The sequence below is a fragment of the Salvelinus namaycush genome, chromosome 28, assembly GCF_016432855.1.
Source record: "Salvelinus namaycush isolate Seneca chromosome 28, SaNama_1.0, whole genome shotgun sequence".
Lineage (NCBI taxonomy): Eukaryota > Metazoa > Chordata > Actinopteri > Salmoniformes > Salmonidae > Salvelinus > Salvelinus namaycush.
The window spans coordinates 1,741,393-1,760,256 of record NC_052334.1 but is presented as its reverse complement, the minus strand read 5'-3'; the positions used below and the strand labels follow the sequence as shown (position 1 = coordinate 1,760,256).

The following is an 18,864-nucleotide window of genomic DNA, read 5'->3' as shown; positions in this document are numbered from 1 at the left end:
CATCAAAGTTCTGCTCTGCTAGAGCTGCCCTGGTCTTGTAAGTGCTGTTACTGTGAAGTGGAAACGTCTAGAAGCAACCATGGCTCAGCCGCGAAGTGGTAGGCCACACAAGCTCACCGAACTGAAGTGCTGACGCGCGTAGCGTGTAAAATTAGTCTGTCCTCGGTTGCAACACTTCACTACCGAGTTCCAAACTGCCTCTGGAAGCAACGTCAGCTCAATAACTGTTCGTCGGGAGCTTCAAGAAATGGGTTTCCATTTCCTTTGGGATGAACTGGAACGCCGACTGCGAGCCAAGCTTAGGTTTCCATACCTCACTAATGTGCTTGTGCTGAATAGGAAGCAAGTCCCCGCAGAAATGTTCCAACATCTAATGGAAAGCCTTCCCCGAATAGTGGAGGCTGTTATAGCAGCAAAAAGGGGGACCAACTCCATATTATTTCCCATGATTTTGGATTGAGATGTATAATGAGCAGGTGTCCACATACTTTTGGTCATGTAGTGTATGTAGGGTCAGGTAGATGAGTTTTGGCCAGGCCAGTGTTAGCAGGGACTCACCTCTGGTTGTTCCAACAGGGTATGTAGGCCCACGATAGTTTCTAAGGAGGAATCTACTATAATTCATCTACAGCATGGCAATTTCCTGTCAGGCAAGTATACACTGCTAAGAAAAGCAGTGTTGTGTTTTAAACTGAAGCAAATCATTTATGCATCCACAGACAGATGAAACAAAAACAGTGTTTTTAATCTTCAGGTTTGATGTTTATTAAAATAATCCTTTTCACATTTAAATAATCCTCAGTAGCTAAGTTTCCATCCAATTGGAGAGACAGATTTTCATGTGAATATTCTAGAATCCGCATAAAAGAAAATATGCAAATGTTTATTTGTCAAAACAGCAGTCAAGCGTCGATCATCATGTCACCAGAGTAAGACCCTCGATATTTATTGGATACGTGCCTCAAGATCACCGTGCACTTTTTCACCGTGCACTTTTTCACCACCCTGTGAAGTTCAACCCATTTCATCTGTAGCCTAATAAACTGCATGGTTTTCCGAGTCGTAGTGGAAGGATCACACACACCATATCATTGCGTGACTCCAAAGTTTACGTCGATATGATAGTTATTATATCAACATTTTTCGCATAAAAAGGACGTTTCCACTGCCATTTCTCACACACAATACATTTTACCGACACAAAAAAGGACCCACCATATTGAACAAACAAATTATCTGTCGGCATTTATACAATTGTACCGAAACTTTTCGGTTTCCATCCCAGCTTTCATTATCTTTTTTTTTTTTATATAGGTATGACTTTACTCACATAAAAACTGTGAATGGAAACATAAGTTTCTATGGGGAAAATAAACTTAACAGATTTAAGATGGGGAGGGTAACATCATACAGGAGAAGGGGATAAGGATAAATTAATATAACTGTAATGAATATGCCGTCATCACTGCACCACCCATCAGCATCTGACTGCATAACAGCTATAAAACCCCATTCTACTGTGACTGACCTGTGGATCTTTAGGTAGGACGGGGGGGACAGGGGGAGGGACATGGGACGGGACAGGGGATGTGACAGTGGAGAGGACAGGGGGGGACAGGGGGAGTTGCACAATACTAGTAACTTTCTCCAAATTCCCAGGTTTCCCAGAAATCGTAGTTGGAGGATTCCAGTTAGTGGATTCCCTCCTTGGTTATTCTGATTCCAGGAAACCTCTAAAGAGAATGTCTGGAAAACCTGAATTTTGGGGAACGTTACAAGAATTTTGTCAACCCTTAGGAGGTGGATAACAGGGAAAAGTGATCCTAAGTCAGTCAGTGTCCCATAGAGTAGCTAGCATGTCAGTTCTGTGCTTATTGAGTCATTAAATCGGCAGCTTGCTCCATCCCTACTCCAACTAGCCTTTGGTCTCAGATCTAGGTGTGCTTTCTAGCCAACTCCTATGGTCATTGTCATGCCAACGGAGAACGGAGCTGGCAAAACACAGACCTGCCAACCTTGAAGTATGTCTTCAGCGCGGCACCACAGACGCCATTTTGCAATTAAAAAATAAAAAAAACTTTAAACTGCCATTTCCTGAAACCTAGTCTTAAATTATATCAAATGTAGTCTTGTGTTTGATCCTAAATCAAATTAAGCTGGTCTCAATGACACTTTCACATTTTTCTAGGTTCAATTTAGGGGTAATTCTAATGAATAGATGTCTTTATGTGGAATAGAGTCTATTGAAAGTGTAGACTGGCTTCTTCATTTTGTTCGGGGAGAATTCTGAATAATTAAATTACTGGATGCAATGTATTAGTCTAGCTTACTGTGGGCTATATAGACTATGAAACAACTAGGGCTATCGGAGCTGGTTTCAGATCTCTATCCTTGATCTAATCCATCAGGCCTGAATACTAGCCTAACATTCATTCAACATGCCTCGTTGTCATTGGTGAATTGATTTACCACAGCATTAGCCAGCCTACTGTTGACATCTAGCTACATCAAGAGGACAGATCAAGAAACTGATTGATTAACATTGGCCTACTAATCGTTAAAACGTCTAACAGAACTTTCTGTGAAGGACGGTACCGTCGGAGGAGCTCTCCCCTGCCACGACCGTTTTCCATCCACGCAGCGACGCGCACATTTCCCCTTGCTCGTCAACGCGCTGTTGCGGAGATCAAAGCATGCGCGGTCAAGAGAATGTTCACGGTTCGTTTAATAAATGCTGTAGCTAACTACTTTCGTCGTAATGACGCCTTAACCAAGGAGCGAACTACAAAAGAATAGTGGTTATGTGCTTGACTAAACACACTATTTTGGAAAAATGTATTGGGCAAAACAATTCGTTCTCCATTTTTCCCTACCCCTTTTCCTCACACATCAGTGGTATCAACGGACGTGGCGGAGAGCTGCCATCCAGCCTGAGAGAGGGAAATAGTACTGTAATGAAACAGCAGGGAGCAGGTCTCGAACCCTCGACCTTCTAGGCCCGAGGTCCGGCGCGCTATCGACTGTGCCGCAAAAGCATGCTCGAACGGCAGAGTCGATATCCGCGCTTATAAACCCAGGGTCGTCACAGTGCTGTGACTTTAGGGTTACGGCCTGTAGCTGAGAGATCGCGATTTTCCCTCCTCGCCCATGTCCTCTGATTGGCTCAGCTCCAACTTCACACGGTTGAGTCAAAAGCCACAATTCGCCGACTAAAAGCCCATTTGTGTTAAAGGGTCCCCCCATACCAGCGTACTTTTGACCTAAAGTTGCGTGCATGGTAGGCAGGTCTAAACAGCACAAACAGATCTGGCACCAGGCTAGTCTTCGATGACAAAGGGAACTAATCTCTTCACCTTACCCCAGATCACAACAACATATATATAATAAAGCTCTATCATGACATCGTTCAGGCCTTGTGTTCTATCTCCCTGCAGGATGGTCGTGGATCTCATGCATCTCTGGGGAATAGGTCAACAGAACGACCATGACCCATAGGTGCAGTAGTGCCTGAAAAAAAAACTGGGCTTTAAAAGATTATTGTGACACATTTATATTGAACAAAAGACTGTGTAAAACGACTTTTTTTTTTTTTTTTTAAACAGCAAGAGTTTTATACTGGTTTTCATTGGTTTTATTCAGTTAAAAAGGAATAGAGAATTTCAACTTATATTTTGGTTAGCGTTACATGTACAGTAATTATAGTAGTTGCAATACACAAGTTGCATTAGAGCAAAAGACACTCACCATATAAAGTATTACAAAAACCCGAGCCATGGGGTAGCGTCTCAGGAAGATTCCTAATCGGATGCTGGAAGGACAAGATTTTCAGATTATTGTCGAGGTGAGATATAAATGTGTGACACTCGTGTGGTTGAATGGTAAACATTCGTGCCTATAAAATATGAAAAAAGCATTGAAACATATAGAACGAGAATGAAATTCCACTGCTCTTTAACAAACAGCTCATGTATTGTGACAAGTTAACAATACCAAACAATTCCTCAAACTTAACTTGAGGTACAGTTGTATGGTAACATTCCTGATACTGATAAGAGCCTTGAAGGTCTTGTGGTAGATTGCCCTGTCTGGCCTGTCTACCCCTGTTTCTGTACTGTCTGAATAAAGCATTTTTTAAGATCACACTACACAAAAGTATGTTTTGATAAAGCCAACCCTCTGGTATAATAGCTCACCTGAACCGGTCGATGGTGCTGGCTGCCTTGCGTACCTGGCCATACACTCCTGGACTGTCGTGGTCGTTGAATAGGATTGGTGCGTTCCTCTGTCGTGTCCCTGTGTGACGTTAACATAAAGGTATTTTCAGTCCTGCCATCCAAGAGGTTATGGTGAAATCATGAAACAAATCTCACATCTTTTACTAGTAACATCTCAGCTTCCCCAAAATCTGCTCAAATCTCCTTCAAAAAAAATGTCTCTGTGGCCTGAAAATACATTCTCTAGAACTGGATAAAAAGACCAGCCACAAACAATAAAAATCAGTGGAATTGTGAGCTCTTTAATAAGTCCAACTACCACTGGAGAAAATTAGTGCTATATTTAAGAACAAGGGAGAAGACTTCTATACAACACCGGGCTCCTTTTTACTATCTGTTCCCCCTAATCTTGCTGTTCCCCCTAATCTTGCTGTCCCCCCTAATCTTGCTGTTCCCCCTAATCTTGCTGTTCCCCCTAATCTTGCTGTTCCCCCTAATCTTGCTGTTCCCCCTAATCTTGCTGTTCCTCCGAGAAGTGTCAATGTAAAAAAAACAATATGGTGAATCTATGAGTCCTTCCGATGTACAACTGGATTCTGGGCATTTTGATTCTGCTTTCTTGTGTTGTTGCTGTATTTCTCTTGTGGTGTTGCTGTAAAGCCTCCGATACACTATACTACAGTAAACTTAAAGGACAAAAACAAAATAACTTTAGGTATAATGAAACATTGTAAGAGAGTAGAGAACTGAAAGTGAATCTGTTTTGTTTAGTTCTGTTGGTTGTCATGTTTAATGTAATCTTGTTTTTTAAATCTCTGAAAAAACGTTGTGAAGACTCAAATTAATATTGAAGTTGTTATTCTGAGCAGTGAGCGCGCACACACACACACACACAGCAAATTATTTTAATTTTTTTATCTACATATTTCTTTGATGAAATATTTCTCTGAAATATTTCAGATGTCTAAAAAGCTTCTGTAGAAAAATCTAGAGAATGTTGTCTGTTGTAAACTAAAGTATTAATGTCATGGCCATGTTTAGTCAATTCCACATGGAATAACACTTTTGTTGTGTGCTTTCATATTGGATCTAGCTGTGAGGTGAGCTGTGATTTGTTCACCGGAACCAGCCTTTCCTCCCTGCTTCCTGTTTTTGTGAAAAGTGAGCCTGATTCTGGACCAGCCGCTGACCAACAAACAGGCATTTTTCCCCCAGACAGGAGTGTGAAGAAGCCTGGTCACATGTTGTCAACACATAAGTATTACTCCTGGGCCTTAGACTAATTTTCAAATCAAAACTGAAGCGATAGAAGCGGGTTTGAAAAGTCACCTGACTGAATGCTTCAATTACTTTTTAAATAGACTTGGAGAATCAAAAGGGATTATACAGGAATCTGAACATCGAAATGAAAACGAGCCGATGTCTTGTTGAATAGACTTGGAGAATCAAAAGGGATTATACAGGAATCTGAACATCGAAATGAAAACGAGCCGATGTCTTGTTGAATAGACTTGGAGAATCAAAAGGGATTATACAGGAATCTGAACATCGAAATGAAAACGAGCCGATGTCTTGTTGAATAGACTTGGAGAATCAAAAGGGATTATACAGGAATCTGAACATCGAAATGAAAACGAGCCGATGTCTTGTTGAATAGACTTGGAGAATCAAAAGGGATTATACAGGAATCTGAACATCGAAATGAAAACGAGCCGATGTCTTGTTGTTAAGTGAGTTTGAGGATGAGAGAAGGATGGGAGTTTGTCTCTAAAGTACAAATGCACTACGATGTCAGATAAAGGACATCCTAAATGCACAGATCTGAACAAAACAGGTTCCCAACCCACCAAAACACATGGAAATGATGTGAACAAAACAGGTTCCCAACCCACCAAAACACATGGAAATGATGTGAACAAAACACACACTCTCTCTCAGTAGGCACAAGATAATCCACACAGGAGGAAAACCCCCCACTGTTGCCAACAATGTGGTACATCTTCGTTGAAAAGATGAGCTTGATAAAACACATGATGATCCACACTGGGTTAAAGACCACCTGTGATGAGTGTGGGACGAGTTTCACTAGCAGCGCAAACTTAAGAGAGACACGAGGCACGGCACACATGAGAACGCCCTTAGCACTGAATGTGGGAAGACACTTGCCGAAAACACCAGTGATCTTACAAGCCACCAGCAGATCCACACAGAAGTAGTACCCTTCTCTTCTACAGAGTGTGTAAAGAGATTCCGTCATTCCTTCACGCTCAGTAAGCACAAGAGAGTTTCCCACGGGAGAGACCCTACCTCTGCTCCCAGTGTGGGAAACGCTTTACATATACCAACAATTTGAGTGGCCACCTGAAGAAAACAAAAAAATAAAAATAAATAAAGAGCTTGAGCAAAGTGTTGAGTGCTTGTTCATCTGATAAAATAAAAAAAAGCTTCCCAAAATTCTCAAATCAATGTTTTTATTTGACGATCTGTCAAATAAAGTTAGTTTAGCATCAAGAAAGGTACTACTTTAAGTACTTTAACCAACTAGTCCAGGGGGTTGGCAAACATTTTGTCTCCAGGGCAACACCAGGATTTCAAAATTCAGCAGAGGGAAGCACAGATTAATTTTCAGACCGATTTGTTCGTCAAAAACAATTTGCAGGCCAGCAAAAAAAGGGCTGTTTAAAAAAAATATATATTAAAAAAGGTCCATTATAATTTCTACTTTATCCAGTTTTAGACATTCAAGAGTAGCATGGAGTTTGTTCTTTCCCCAAAAATAATAATTCCCCACCCTGACCCTTAGCCTGGACCCAGACCTGAAGGAGTTGGTTACACATTATTAACATATCTGGGACAACCAGGCTACATAATCATATCCATCCACATGACATCAGTCTCACCTGAGCTGGTCAAAAATAGTGTACGAAATTGGGTGGTATTTTTTTTTTTAAACAGCCCCAGCCTCACCTGGGCTCTCCATGCTGCTCATGTTAATGGCCGGCCCCCCGGTCTGCCCTTCTCCCTGGACGCTCTTCAGCTGGGCCTCAAGCCTCTCTAGCTGGAAGACCAGTGAGCTCTTCTCTGTTCCCAGGGACTCCAGCATGGTCTGTTTCTGGATCAGAGTCTCCGTCAGCTGGTGTAACCTGCTCTCTAGCTCCACCTGGCTACTGCTGCTCAGAGCCTTATTGGTCAGCTAGGGAGGCAGGATGGTGAGGCGGGGGGGGGGGGGGGGGGGGGGGGGGGGGACAAAAAAAAAAGAGGGCGGGACAGGGAAATGTAACATTACTTGTGCTTCTTCTAAAATCAAATAAGCGTATTGGTCGTATACAATTTAGCACGTCATAACTCGTGCAATGAAATGCTTATGTTCCTAGCTCCTAACAATGCAGTAGAATGTCAATAAAAGGTCACATTTTATATATATATATAAATAAATAAAATGTGAACTTTATTGTCATATACAACATCCCGGAGTCGGCTCTTCGCTGTTGACGTTGAGACTGGTGCTTTGCAGGTACAATTTAATGAAGCTGCCAGTTGAGGACTTGTAAACAATTGTTGGAAAAATTACGGTACTCGTGTCATGCACAAAGTAAGATGTCCTAACCGACTTGCCAAAACTATAGTTTGTTAACACCAAATTTGTGGAGTGGTTGAAAAACGAGTTTTAAATGACTCCGACCTAAGTGTATGTAAACTTCCGACTTTAACTGGTATGTCTATATACCTGGTTTCTGAGTTTCTGTATCTCATCCTCCCGATCCTTGATGCGACTCTGTAGTGTGGTCTTGGCACGGTGGTTTTCCTCCTCTACATACTGTAGCTCCTACATCACACACACACACACACACACACACACACTTAAAAAGTTCCCTTTAGCCCAGATACAGAGAAAGAAACAGGCATGGACTACCTGGACATGTGGTCGAATAAGAAACAAAACACATTTCCCATCGCAAAACGTTTCATAATGTTTTCCGTTGCACACCTTAATGAATAGGACCCAAGTTTAACGTTTTATTAGTCGGATGCATTGGATACGCTTGGTAGACATCGTCCAATGAAATGCTTACTTGCGGGTTCCTTCGACAATGCAACAATAAGAAAATAAAACAATACAAAATAATATAATACACATTTTAGCATCGGTATAATACAGGAAGGCACAATTTATAATATTTACAGGTGTATTGGGGAAGGGGGGGATGGGGCAGTGTATAAACTGAGCACTATAATAAGAGTCTGGTAGCAACAGATGTGATGTGTGTAGCGTGAACGTACACCACATGGCCAAACATATGTGAACACCTGCTCGTCGAACATCTCATGCCAAAATCATGGGCATTAATATGGAGTTGGCCCCCCCCCCCTCTTTGCTGCAATAACAGCCTCCACTCTTCTGGGAAGGCTTTCCACTAGATGTCGGAACATTGCTGAGGGGACTTGCTTCCATTCAGCCACAAGAGCATTAGTGAGGTTGGGGACTGATGTTGGGCGATTAGGCTTGGCTCACAGTCGGCGTTCCAATTCATCCCAAAGGTGTTCGATGGAGTTGAGGTCAGGGCTCTGTGCATATACCACTCCAGCCGATGCTTGGCATTGCGCATGGTGATCTTAGGCCTGTGTGCGGCTGCTCGGACATGGAAACCCATTTCATGAAGCTCCCGACGAACAGTTTTTTTTGCCGATGTTGCTTCCAGAAGCAGTTTGGAACTAGGTAGCGAGTGTTGTAACCGAAGACAGCACTTGGCGGTCCCGTTCTGTGAGCTTGTGTGGCCTACCACTTTGCGCCTGAGCCGTTGTTGCTCCTCGACATTTCCACTTCACAATAACAGCATTTACAGGTGAGCGGGACAGCTCTAGCAAGGAAGAAATTTGACAAACTGACTTGTTGGAAAGGTGGCATCCTTCAGTAAGGCCATTCAACTGCCAATGTTCGTCTACGGAGATTGCTGGGCTGTGTACTCGATTTTATACACCGGTCAGCAACGGGTGTGGCTGAAAAAGCGGCCACATACTTTGTGTATGACTGTGTGTGTGTGTGAGTGTGAGTGACCGAGCGCTGAGGTGTGGAGAATCAGAGCAGGAGGTTAGTCCTGTTGAGATGTGTTCAGCAGTCTGATGGCTTGTAGATAGAAACTGTCTCTGAACCTGTTGGTATCAGACCTCCTGCTCCGATACTGTCCGCCCGACGGTAAGGGAGAGAACAGCTCGTGGCTGGGGTATGTGGGGTCCTTGATGATGCTTCCTCAGACACCATTTTGAGTAGATTTCCTGGATGGGTGTGAACATAGCCCCAGTGATGTACTGAGCCATCTGCACCAGGGCCTTGCGGTCGTGTATGGAGCAATTCCCTTACTAGGCCGTGATGCTATTGGTCGGGACACACTCGACGGTGCTGCGGTAGTATTCGGTGAGGATCCGGGGTTGGCATGCCGAATTTATTCAGCCGCCTTAGGAAGTAGCGACGCTGTTGCGTCCTCTTGACAAGAGTGGTGTTGTTAGTCCATGACAAGTCCTTGGTGATGTGGACGCAGAGGAACTTTAAACTCGTGATTCTCTCTACTGCAGTCCCATTGATGTGAATCGGGGGGCATGTTCCCCTCTGCTTCCTGAAGTCAACAATCAACTTTGTTTTGCTGACATTGAGGGAGAGGTTGTTGTCATGACACCACAATGCCAGTTCACTGACCTCTTCCCTAAAGGCTGACTCATCGTTGTTGGTTATCAGGCCTACAACCGTGGTGTTGTCAGCAAACTTGATGATGGAGTAGGTGTCGTGCAAAGTCTCACAGTCGTGGGTGAACAGGGAGTACAGCAGAGGACTGAGGACACATCCCTGGGGGACTCCTGTGTTAAGAGTCAGTGTGGAGGAGGTGTTGTTGCCAAAAAACACAGCCTGTGGTCTGCTCGTCAGTAAGACCAGAATCCAGTTGCACTGGGTGGTGTTCAGACACAGGGCTCTGAGCTTGGTGTCGAGCTTGGAGGGAACAATAGTGTTGAATGTTGAACTGTAGTTAATGAACAGCATTCTTTTATTTTTATTTTTATTACTTTTACCCTTTTTTCTCCCCAGTTTTGCGGTATCCAATTGGTAGTTACAGTCTTGTCTCATCGCTGCAACTCCCGTACGGACTCGAGAGAGGCGAAGGTCGAGAGCCGTGCGTCCTCTGAAACACAACCCAACCAAGCCGCACTGCTTCTTGACATAATGCCCGCTTAACCCGTAAGCCAGCCACACCAATGTGTCGGAGGAAACACCGGTCACCTGGCGACCGTGTCAGCGTGCATGCTCCCAGCCCGCCACAGGAGTCGCTAGAGAGCGATGGGACTAGGATATCCCTGCCGGCCAAGCCCTCCCCTAAGCAGGACGACGCTGGGCCAATTGTGCGCCGAGTGAAAGCACCTGGTCGTCAGGTGCTTTAAGCTCGTCTGGGAGGGAGGCTTCGGGGGGCACCACACCTGTATTTGCCTTTGTAATCTGTAGTGCTTGGCACATGCGACGTGAGTCTTGAGTTGAACATCAATTCAAGTTTGAGTCTGTATTGTCTTTTCCCTAATGGATTTTGCGGAGCTTGTACCTGCTTGCCTTGTACGCATCGCAGGTCACAGAGTCATCAGGGTTCGTTCTGCTGACATTTAACAGATTTCTATTGGTTGGAGTATGTCCAGATTGTTATTGTGGGTTCAACATCATCAACACATTTCCTAATAAAGCCTGTGACTGATGTACACACAGTTTATTAGGTACACCCATCTAGTACCTGGTTGGAACCCCTTTTGCCTCCAGAACAGCCTGAATTCTTTGAGGCATGGAAACATTGCTCAATTGGTATTTAGAGACCTAACGTGTGCCAGAAAAACATTCCCCACAAGCCTGTACCATTAACCAGGCAGGATGGCAGGATGGGGCCAAATCCCGACTCTACCATCAGCATGACGCAACAGGAACCCGGGAATTCGTGGTGATCGCGTGCCCCACAGGAGCCACTACTTGTTTTTACCCTGATAGGAGCGAAACCCGGTGTGGTCGTCTGCTGGATCATTTTTGTGGGGCATGTCGGCGATTATTTTGGTCACCAGCAACAATAAAGACTGCATACGGGTGAGAGGATTCTAGCTGGCTTATGATCTTATACAGTTCGCTGAAGTGTTTGCTGGTCGTAGAAAATTATTACGTGAACATTCTGAGCAAACAAAGTAAACAATTAACGCCAAAAAAATTCCAGAATTTCATTTTTTATTTATTTAAAAAAATCTAAGTCGTGCAGAAACGGGAAACCTCCTTAACCATAAGCCATTGAATTACACTGTACATTACAGGGAAATAACGCATGCTCTAGAATGCCCTTCAAGCCAATCAGAAAGGAGTATTCAACAACGGCGTGGTATAATAAGATATATTCTGCTACCTGTTTGTAGCGCTCCACCTCGGCCTCCACTTCCTGCTTGGCTCTGGTCTGTCGAGCCTGTTGCTCCTGCATCTCCAGCTGCTGCTCTCGCCACGTCTCTGCCTCAGTCAGGGCCGCCACCTCCAAGTCCTGGGAGAAGAAAGGTCACAACATCTCACTCTTACAGCCAGGTCATCCAGCCACCAAGGTTGTCTTGAAGTAAGCATGTCCTGCGTGGCTCAGTTGGTGCTAGCAACGGCAAGGTGAGGAGTTCAATTCCCGCAGGGATACTGCAGGAATCACATCAACATACTAAAGAATTGTATGCACTCACACTGTACTGTAAGTTGCTTTGCATGTGTGCTAAGGGGGGGTCGCCCGAGAGAGGGTCGGCCTGAGAGAGGGTCGGGCCGAGAGAGAGGGTCGGGCCGAGAGAGAGGGTCGGCCCGAGAGAGAGGGTCGGCCCGAGAGAGAGGGTCGGCCCGAGAGAGAGGGTCGGCCCGAGAGAGAGGGTCGGCCCGAGAGAGAGGGTCGGCCCGAGAGAGAGTCGGCCCGAGAGAGAGTCGGCCTAGAGAGGGTCGGGCCGAGAGAGAGTCGGCCTAGAGAGAGTCGGCCTAGAGAGAGTCGGCCTAGAGAGAGGGATATATCATTGAAACCATCTCCAGTCCCTTCTCACCTGTATCTCAGCTCGGAGCGTCTGCATCTGTCCCTGTAGTTTCTGGATCTCATCTCTCTGCAGCTCCTTCTCATGTCTGAGCTCCTCCAGCTCCAAAGCTCCCGTTCCTCCTCCTTCCAGACCATCCAGGCCTGACCCCTCCTTCAGGCTGCTGATCAGCTTCTCTTTGGACTGGAGAGGACACACACACACACACACACACGGTACAACAAAACAAAAGCATTAGAAAGGAAATAGTGAGTTGTGTCCTAAATCTCCAACATGTGACAGATATAAGAGTCTGTCTCTTACCTGTAGTATGCGGGAGGCCTTGTGTTTATAGTCGTGTAACTCCTGCTTGGCCGTCTCGGCTGCGTTCCGGGCACTCCTCATCTGCTGTTGGAGGTCCTCGACCCGGTGCTTATCCTCCGACGCCCGTCTCTCTGCGCCCGTCACAGCCTCCGCCAGTGTCTGCCTCTCAGTCTCAACCTTGGATAGCCGCACCGCAAACTCACTCTGTGGGAACCAAGGAGACGACACGTTATAGTCTATGATTGACTTAAAGTGCATTTCGGAAAGTACTCAGACCCCTTGACTTTTTACACATTTTGTTACATTACAGCCTTGTTCTAAAATGTATTAAATAAAACAAAATCAAAATCTACACACAATAGCGCATAATGACAAAGCAAAAATATATATTTTTTGCATATTTATTCAAAATAAAAAAACAGAAATACATTATTTACATAAGTAATCAGACACTTTGCTATGAGACTCGAAATTGCACTCAGGTGCATCCTGTTTCCATTGATCATCCTTGAGATGTTTCTACAACCTGATTGGACATGATTTGTGAAGGTACACACACATCTTAGGTCCCACAGTTGGCAGTGCATGTCAAGAGCAAAAACCAAGTCATGAGGTCGAAGGAATTGTCCGTAGAGCACCGAGACAGGATTGTGTCGAGGCAGGGCCTCCCGAGTGCCGCAGTGGTCTAAAGCACTGCATCGCAGTTGCTAGCTGTTCCACTAGAGATCTTGGTTAGAGTCTAGGCTCTGTCGCAGCCGGGAGACCTATGGGGCGGCGCACAATAGGCCCAGTGTCGTTCAGGTTAGGGAGGGTTTGGTCGGCAGGGATGTCCTTGTCACATCGCACTCTAGCGACTCCTGTGGCGGGCCGGGCTCAGTGCACGCTGACACAGTCGCTAGGTGTAACGGTGTTTCCTCTGACACATTGGTGTGGCTGGCTTCCGGGTTAAGTGGGCGTTGTGTCCAGAAGCAGTGCGGCTTGGTTTGGTCGTGTTTCAGAGGACGCACGGCTCTCGGCCTTCACCTCTCCCGAGTCCGTACGGGAGTTGCAACGATGAGACAATACTGTAACTACCAATTAAATACCACGAAATTGGGGAGACAAAAGGGGAGAAAAGTAAAAATAAATATTTTTTTAAATTAAATAAAGGATTGTGTCGAGGCACAGATCTGGGGAAGGGTACCAAAACATTTCTGCAGCATTGAAGGTCCCCAAGAACACAGTGGCCTCCATCATTCTTAAATGGAAGAAGTTTGGAACCACCAAGACTCTTCCTAGAGCTGGCCGCCCGGTCAAAACTGAGCAATCGGGGGAGAAGGGCCTTGGTCAGGGAGGTCACCAAGAACCCAATGATCACTCTGACAGAGCTGTGGAGTTCCTCTGTGGAGATGGGAGAATCTTCCAGAAGGACAACCATCTCTGCAGCACTCTACCAATCAGGCTTTTATGGTAGAGCGGCCAGATGGAAGCCACTCCTCAGTAAAAGGCACATGACAGCCTGCTTGGAGTTTGCCAAAAGGCACCTAAAGAACTCAGACTATGAGAAACAAGATTCTCTGGTCTGATGAAACCAAGATTGAACTCTTTGGCCTGAATGCCAAGTGTCACATCTGGAGGAAACCTGGCACCATCCCTACGGTGAAGCATGGTGGTGGCAGCATCATGCTATGGGGATGTTTTTCAGCGGCAGGGACTGGGAGTCTAGTCAGGATCGAGGGCAAGATGAACAGAGCAAATTACAGAGAGATCATTGATGAAAACCTGCTCCAGAGCCCTCAGGACCTCAGACTGTGGGGAAGGTTCACCTTCCAACAGGACAACGACCCTAAGCACACAGCCAAGACTTCGGGACAAGTCTCTGAATGTCCTAAAGTGGCCCAGCCAGAGACCGGACCTGAACCCGATTGAACATCTCTGCAGAGTCCTGAAAATAGCTGTGCAGCGACACTCCCCATCCAACCTGACAGAGCTTGAGAGAATCTGCAGAGAAGAATAGGAGAAACTCCCCAAATACAGGTGTGCCAAGTCTGTATTTAAAAAAAAATGTATTTAACCTTTACTTAACTAGGCAAGTCAATTAAGAACAAATTCTTATTTACAATGACGGCCTACCGGGGAACAGTGGGTTAACTGCCTCGTTCAGGGGCAGATCGACAGATTTTTATCTGGTCAGATCTGGGATTCAATCTAGCAACCTTTCGGTTAATGGCCCAACGCTCTAACCACTAGGTTACCTGCCGCCCCGGGTACGTAGCGTCATACCCAAGAAGACTTGAGGCTATTACCTCTGCCAAAGGTGCTTCTTCAAAGTACAGAGTAAAGGGTCTGAATACTGATGTAAATGTGTTATTATGGGGTATTGTGTGTAGATTGATTAGGAATAAGGCTGTAACGTAAAACAAAATGTGGAAAAAGTCAAGGGGTCTGAATACTTTCTGAATGTACTGTACATGAAGAACGTGCCCCGTTTCCACTAGTTACACATGCCATCCTTCATTTGTATTTGACAGATTAAAGATTCATCATTTTTTTTAAACAAATATCAATGTGTACTTGAGAGTCGGGACCGTGTGTGTGTGTGTGTGTGTGTGTGTGTGTGTGTGTGTGTGTGTGTGTGTGTGTGTATATATCTACCTGCATCTGTCTATAGCCGTCCTGTTCCCTGCGTAGAGCCATGTCTGCCTCCCTCAGTCTCTCCTGCATGGTCGTCATGGCCTGGGACTGCATACTGCTTCCTTCTGTGTGGTCCTGGAGGATCCTGGACACGATGGGGGTACAAAGTTAGTTGTTGTCTCCCTAGTGCAAAACCAACTTCAGTTGATGCTAACAGCTTCGCTTCCTCCACTGTCCCGGGTTCCCTTAGTCACCGGGCTCGGACCAGTGGTCCTCTGATCATAAAGACACATGACCGGCCTCCTTGACAACGTACCAACCGGTTGTCCGACAGAAAAGGATCCGATTCAACAGAAAAGGATCCGATTCAATAGCTTCATTGGGCGACATTTAAAGCTAGCTGTGGAGTGAGCTTCCGGCACGTTCTTACCTCCGTTACACATAGACTAGCTATTCAGAGAGCCCCTCACACAGAGCCTCCGGAGCCAACAACATTTCTACCCATGTAACCACTGTTGGATGTTGATTATTCTCAGACTTTTAACAAAATATATATTTTTTACTAATATGTAAACGTTGAGGCAGTAGGACAGCCTCATTGACTGGATCTATTCATTCACAAAGATTTGGTTAATTAAACATACCTGGACTTCTGACAAATGTAGTTGTCTTTTACTAATAATGAATGAAGCAGACAGATTTAGTACTTCCAGGCCTATCCATCTACAAAGATTGTAAACATACCGGGACCTCTCAGTCTGAGCCTCCTCCAAAGCAGAGCTCCGTGACTTCAGTAACTGATCTGCCTCATCTAGCCTGACCTTCAGCACGGCCAACTGCCCGTCCTTAGCGCCGAGGGCCTCTGTGAGGTCATCAACCTGCGACCGCAGCTCCCTGACCGTGCGGTCTGTGCGAGACTGGTCCGAATTCCACTTCTCTGTGCGTAACCGTGTCTGGTTCAATTCTGTAGGAAAAGAGATTTATGACCATACAGTTACGCCCACGACAGACATAACCAAACCACATTATTTTTGGTGTCTGCTACACATACATGAGGATAACCTGGTCCCAGATCTGTCAGCGCTGTCTTGGCAAGACAACATCCATCGGCATGACAACGACCATAGGAGTTGGCAAGACAGCAGAAACAGATGTGGGACCGGACATGAGTCTCCTTCCTCAGTCTTCTCTCTCACCCTCCTGAGTGTCTTTGGCTCTCTGGATGATGGATGCCAGTTCCTGGTTAAGGGAGGTGACCTCTGACCTCAGTAGCTGGTTCTCCAAACGCAGACTGGACATCATCTGACTCTGCTGCTCCTCTATAGGGGGCGGGGCCAGGGCTGGGGGAGGGGCCTCGTATGTGGCCGGAGACTCTGATAGGTAGGTGATAGACTGGGGAACCGCCAACCCAGAGTCAGAACCATCAGGTGTGTCTGGGGAAAAAAGAGAAAGAGAGAATACATATAAAGGAGGGAACGTTGAACTGACTTAAATTAGAAATTGTTAACAAGAACACTGTGTTGATTATTCCATAAACTTGTATGTCGTCGACCAAACATTGAGATAAAAGAACAAAAAAGGCATACACGTATGTTCCTTGACATTAAACATTACCAGTTGAAGTGTCAGTACCTTGACTTTCTTTGGCAGAGCCATCCTCTGAACCCCCTGTTTTGGCACTGTGAGTACTGGTGGATAGAGAGCTGTAGCTGGAGGACCGAGACATGCCCCGTAGAGAGGGGGGTGTGGAGGGGGCTGAGGGGACCATGAGGGGGGCAGCAGCCAAAGCAGGAGGTGCTGGCTGGGGGGAGCCTGATCCTTCAGGAGACACTCTGAGAGGATCTCTTGGTCTGACCTCCCTCCTCTCGTTGGCCGCCAGAGGCTCTGAGCTGTTAAGGAAGTCAAACAACAGGTCATCATCCACATCTTGCTCACTCTGACTCTTCTTACTGGGCCTCACAAAGCTGGAGGAGGGTTTGATGGAGCTGGAGGAGGAGGCAGTGCTGGAAGACCCCAGGGGAAGGGTGCTGGTAGGGGAGACTGTGGCTGAGCTAGTCAACAGGGATCCTTTGGATTTTTTTATGTTGCCAGCAGCTGCAGTAATGAAACCAGATCCTGGTGCATTGTGGGAGGTGGCGTTCCCATAGGGGTGTTGCTGTGTGTCTGATGTGTTGGTGCTGTAGCCAGTGCTACTGTACTGAGAGGTTTCGGTGGAGTCAGGAGCATCATAGGCTGAGGAGAAGGAGGAGGTGCGGCCTTGGGGTTTGGTCAGGCTGGCAGCTCCTGCATCCACTTTATTCAGGAAGTCTTCAGCTTTCCCTGCCAGGTCAGCCAACCAAGACATTCTGCATCCTAGAAACACAAATTAATCAGTTTGTCAGATTCAGAAATTAAATAACAATAAATAGCTTTTTGTGACAAAATCTCATGTGTATGTCAAAAGACGTTCCCCTAAAACCAAAAGATAATGCATAATGTTATGACATAGCTTCTACCGTCCAACAGATAGCCATAACATCAACAATCTTGCTAACATCTTTGAAGGCTAGCTAGAAATCCGGGTGATCACTAAGTTAACCCTCAAAATAGTATAAATGGTCTGTGTGGGTAGGTTTAACAACATACTGAGATATCAACTTTCAGCTTTCGGCATAAATCAGGGGTGGATTACACAGGGTTCGACAACTAAACTATTTGAACATACTAGCATCCATTAGCGCTAACTAGCTAGTCGACTTACCGTATAACAGCGACGTCAAAAACTAAAAATATCCCAGACAGTTTATAGACCGGGATGAATCATCAACAGATAGACTATAGTGTCACATTTACACATTATCTGGTAAATCTTTGTTAGCTAAATATTTGCGTTTGGATCTGTCTCATACGTGGACCAGGAACTAACGCAAGGACCCCCAAAAATAGAACGCCTATCTCGATGCCTGATTAAAATACAACCCAGCTGTCAGAATTTTGACACAGATAGAACAGTAAACCAGATGTTTCACCGAATGTATAAATCTGAAGTATCCGGTTGGCATGTCCACTCACCACCAAGGTGATGAGAGGAATCCAAGTGGGGGGGAGATGGAATGTGATGGAATTTGGCAGACATTCTGCAAATATTCTCATCATTAAACATTTGATCTCAATACCGTTTTGTGTTCCCAAAACTAGAATATGTTACGAACAGAGAGGGCTAAGTTTGTAGACTTTACCATTTTCCAAAGTTTAAAATGTGTTTGTTGTTTAGATGGAGTGCAAGGGCGAATTGAATTATTGCACACGAGCACTTCAGTGTAGGCGTTCCCTAACTGAAATATGCAAATAATGATAGAACCCACCAATAGGATCTCGATAACTCGTACTTGGGTATGCCCACTATGATTCATTTGCTCCCATTGGAAACGACAGGCAATGGTCTATCTTGGCTTAGTTATAACAAATAATTGGTTTTAAACACATTTCTGGAAAGAAATTGTTGACCATTGTGATATTAGGGCTCCCGAGTGGCGCAGCGGTCTAAAGCACTGCATCTCAGTGCAAGAGGTGTCACTACAGTCCTTGGTTCGAATCCAGGCTGTATCACATCCGGTCGTGATTGGGAGTCCCATAGGGCGGTGCACAACTAGCCCAGCGTCGTCCGAGGTAGGACGTCATTATAAATAAGAATTTGTTC

General features: G+C 45.4%; 1 protein-coding gene across 1 annotated transcript; it reads right to left on the bottom strand.

The window, feature by feature from the left end:
* Nucleotides 1-752: 752 nt before the first annotated feature.
* Nucleotides 753-18,096, bottom strand: golga5 (golgin A5). Its single transcript, XM_038967007.1, has 13 exons — nucleotides 17,926-18,096; nucleotides 16,818-17,537; nucleotides 16,382-16,618; nucleotides 15,930-16,149; nucleotides 15,207-15,330; nucleotides 12,573-12,776; nucleotides 12,282-12,452; nucleotides 11,627-11,755; nucleotides 7,942-8,040; nucleotides 7,182-7,407; nucleotides 4,194-4,293; nucleotides 3,745-3,808; nucleotides 753-3,507 (listed from the first exon to the last, which is right to left on the bottom strand). The coding sequence occupies exons 2-13, from the start codon at nucleotides 17,527-17,529 to the stop codon at nucleotides 3,421-3,423; spliced, it is 2,373 nt and encodes a 790-aa protein (XP_038822935.1). The 5' UTR covers nucleotides 17,530-17,537; nucleotides 17,926-18,096; the 3' UTR covers nucleotides 753-3,420.
* Between the last annotated feature and the right edge of the window lie 768 nt (nucleotides 18,097-18,864).

Coding starts and splice junctions, on each gene's coding strand:
- golga5 (XM_038967007.1), bottom strand. CDS start 17,529: ATGTCTTGGTTGGCTGACCTGGCAGGGAAAGCTGAAGACTTCCTGAAT. Junction 12,453..12,572: donor AGGCCTCCCGCATACTACAG/GTAAGAGACAGA, acceptor TGTCCTCTCCAG/TCCAAAGAGAAGCTGATCAG. Junction 3,508..3,744: donor TTTTTGTAATACTTTATATG/GTGAGTGTCTTT, acceptor TTTTTTTTTCAG/GCACTACTGCACCTATGGGT.